Source organism: Scardinius erythrophthalmus, assembly GCF_964197995.2.
Source record: "Scardinius erythrophthalmus genome assembly, chromosome: 9".
Lineage (NCBI taxonomy): Eukaryota > Metazoa > Chordata > Actinopteri > Cypriniformes > Leuciscidae > Scardinius > Scardinius erythrophthalmus.
The window spans coordinates 39358904-39362378 of NC_138229.1; the positions used below are offsets into that span (position 1 = coordinate 39358904).

At 47.4% G+C, this 3475-nt stretch overlaps 1 protein-coding gene across 1 annotated transcript; it reads left to right on the plus strand.

Moving 5' to 3' along the window:
- Positions 1-977: 977 nt before the first annotated feature.
- foxc1a (forkhead box C1a) lies at positions 978-3119 on the plus strand. Its single transcript, XM_081373597.1, has one exon. It carries the CDS (start codon positions 1209-1211, stop codon positions 2652-2654), a length of 1446 nt encoding a protein of 481 aa, XP_081229723.1. The 5' UTR covers positions 978-1208; the 3' UTR covers positions 2655-3119.
- Positions 3120-3475: the final 356 nt, after the last annotated feature.

Here is a 3475-nt window from a genome sequence, read left to right on the forward strand (position 1 = left end):
AATCCTCAATGGCGTAAAACCTAAATATATACATTGGCCTAAATAAATGGGGAATTACTTTGGAAGTAAACCATTTTACAAAGACACCTATTTTATTGACATGCCATAAAACAGCCTAGAGGCGCTAAGGTGAAGGATGACATACTTCTCACCCGTTTGACCAATGGTGACACATGCGAGGTGTTTTGCTTTACCCATTTGTTTCTCAGGGCTTTTAATCTCGCTCGCACTTGGAGCAAACTTTCGCACCTCGACTCTTTCTCCAGTGTCTTAACTGACTCGATCCCAGCATAATGCGCGCTCTGGCCTGGATGACGAGCTTTGATCCGCGCACCAGTGTTGATTGAGATCGTTCACTAACAGCCAATGTTAATAAAGAACTGGCATTGCGACTTAAACATGCAGGAAGCCTCCAACCGGAGATTATTTACACTAATTCCCATATTGATTATTTAAAAACAAATGCTCTCCAAAACCTTGTAATGGGCTTCACGAGCTGGTGTGAAATACAAATCATTTCAATTCATTATTACCACATGTTTGCACTAATACGGCCGGATCCAAGTTTGTTTTAAATGTCTAGTATAAATTAATTAATCGACTAATCCATGATAACGAAAATGGTGTGAGGATTTTTTTTTAAAGAAGCGTTATTTTATTAGCATTCGATTATACGTGTTATTTATGAACACACATTTCGAATGTTGTATTATAATCTCTTTATTAAAGTATTTTCGATTTGATGTGTATCTGCGCTAGTTTGTGGAGAGTATACGGTTCTTTAAGGTCTGGAGAAGTGTGTGTTTGGCTAGGGTGGGCTGGGACGTCCCAACACCTCTCGTTTTTCTTCAACCTTGTGTGTGGCCGCTCGCTTTGCACGGCCCGACCTCCCATTGGACAGCTTAGATGTTGTTGGGAGGAGTCTTACTGGCAGCAAAAGGGGGAAAAGAATTGAAGTGCGCAAAAGTATTATGTAGTGACCGATGCTTAGTGTTCAGAAGTTTTCCAATGCGCGCTCCGACAGAAAGAGGTGGCAAGTACGCGAGTCTGATCAACACCCGGTCCGACAGTCACATTTTGTAAATACGGTGGACTCTCTCGGGTGGACTGCCTTCCCAGTTTCAGAGGAGGCGCATTTCAAGGGGATTTGTGGATTGCTTCAGACTTCTTGACGTCTGTTCTTCGCCAGCACCGTTTGGAGAGAAGTCATGCAGGCGCGCTATTCCGTCTCCAGTCCCAACTCGCTGGGAGTTGTGCCGTACATCAGCAGCGACCAGAGTTATTACCGGGCCGCTGCCGGAGGGGGGTACACCGGGATGCCAGCCCCCATGAGTATGTACTCTCACGCGGCCCACGACCAGTACCCCGCCAGCATGGCGAGGGCTTATGGACCGTACACGCCGCAGCCGCAGCCCAAGGATATGGTCAAACCACCGTACAGTTACATTGCGCTCATCACTATGGCCATCCAGAACTCCCCGGACAAAAAGGTGACCCTTAACGGTATTTATCAGTTTATTATGGAGCGCTTTCCCTTTTACAGGGACAACAAGCAGGGCTGGCAGAACAGTATCCGACACAACCTGTCCCTGAACGAGTGCTTTGTCAAAGTGCCGCGCGATGACAAAAAACCTGGCAAAGGCAGCTACTGGACCCTCGACCCGGACTCGTATAACATGTTTGAGAACGGCAGCTTTTTGAGGCGACGAAGGCGTTTTAAAAAGAAAGACGCTGTGAAGGATAAGGACGAGCGAAATGTTAAAGAACCACCATCCCGCCAGCAGCAGCAACAACAGCCGCAACAAGCGCAACAGGGCCGCGACCAGGAACAGTCAGTGCCCGTGCGCATTCAGGACATTAAAACCGAGAACGGCACCTCCACGCCTCCGCAGGCCGTTTCGCCCACGCTCAGCACCGTTCCCAAGATTGAGAGCCCCGACAGCAGCAGCAGCATGTCGAGCGGCAGCCCGCACAGCATCCCGTCCACCCGCTCTCTCAGCCTGGACAGCGCCGGGGAACAGCACCACCACCAGGGCCAGGCCCCTGCGCAGGGCTTCAGCGTGGACAACATCATGACCTCCCTCCGCGGCTCGCCTCACAGCTCCGGCGAGCTCACCCCGTCTCTCGTGGCCTCCTCGCGAACAGGTATAACCCCCACGCTGTCCCTGAACTACTCTCCCAACCAGACGTCCGTGTACAGCTCGCCCTGCAGCCAGAACTCGATCTCCACTACCTCCAACGCCACCTACCATTGCAACATGCAGGCTATGAGCTTGTACGCGGGCGGAGATCGCTCGGGCCACTTGGCGGCCACCACCACCGTGGACGAAACTCTGCCCGATTACTCGATCACGACCACCACGTCGTCCTTAGGCCACGGGAATCTCAGCTCGGCCCAGGAGGGCCATCATCCGCACCAAGGGCGCCTCGCCTCATGGTACCTGAACCAGGCCGGAGACATTGGCCATCTAGGCGCCACGTACCCGGCGCAGCAGCAGAACTTTCACTCGGTTCGAGAGATGTTTGAGTCGCAGAGAATCGGTCTGAATAACTCACCGGTGAACGGGAATAACAGCTGTCAAATGTCGTTTCCCCCGAGTCAGCCCATATACCGCACGCCTGGGGCTTTCGTGTATGACTGCAGCAAGTTTTGACCAAACAAGTGTTTTTCGAGCTTCTTCTTTCTGTCGTTGTTCTTGATTTCCCCTCTTTTTCGTCAAAACCGAGAGACGCTGATATTTACCCGTGATGGACTGAAAAGAAACAGAACACAAACACTTGATGTTGGTTTGTTAAGGACAGTGTTACTTCGAATAACACGTAAGTCTTCTTCGTTTTTGTGAGCTATATGCTGGGCTGTGTTGAAATGCGTCAGACGTTTATGGACTTGTTATTACGTGTAAATTGCATATAGTAATTTATTTCTAAAGTGTAGCCGGATATTATGGACCAAACACCGAAAAAAGTGTTTCTAAATTGAACTGCATTAATTGTCCAAATGTTCCATTATAACAAGGAACGGAACATGTATTACGCCATATTCTTTCAAACTATCTCCTTTTGTTGAAAAAGTATTCTGAAGGAACTGCATTGTTTGTTTAATAAATTGCCATGCTATTTGAGTTAAAATTAGGCTACGCCTGATTTCTTAAAGCCTCTAACAGAACTGTGTGCTAGTAGAGAGTAATAATAATGCCAATCACACACATAAATGATCCAAATAAGCGTGTTTCAATTTGTTCGGCGTTACTGTGACACAGTTAAGTGTTGTTTGATCCAAACCGCCGCATAATGCCTATAAATGTACATTTTGAAATGAATATACTTTGATCACACACATTGATTTATATCAAAATAATCACAAGCACAATAATGCAAATGAAACCTATTTCAGCATTTAAGGGAATTATGCTAAATGTTCATTCATCAGTTTCGATATATGCTTTTCAAACTAATTTTTGCTATTTATGTAGTT

What these genes read in the sequence shown, in the direction of transcription:
- foxc1a (XM_081373597.1), top strand. Translation starts at nt 1,209, where the DNA reads ATGCAGGCGCGCTATTCCGTCTCCAGTCCCAACTCGCTGGGAGTTGTG.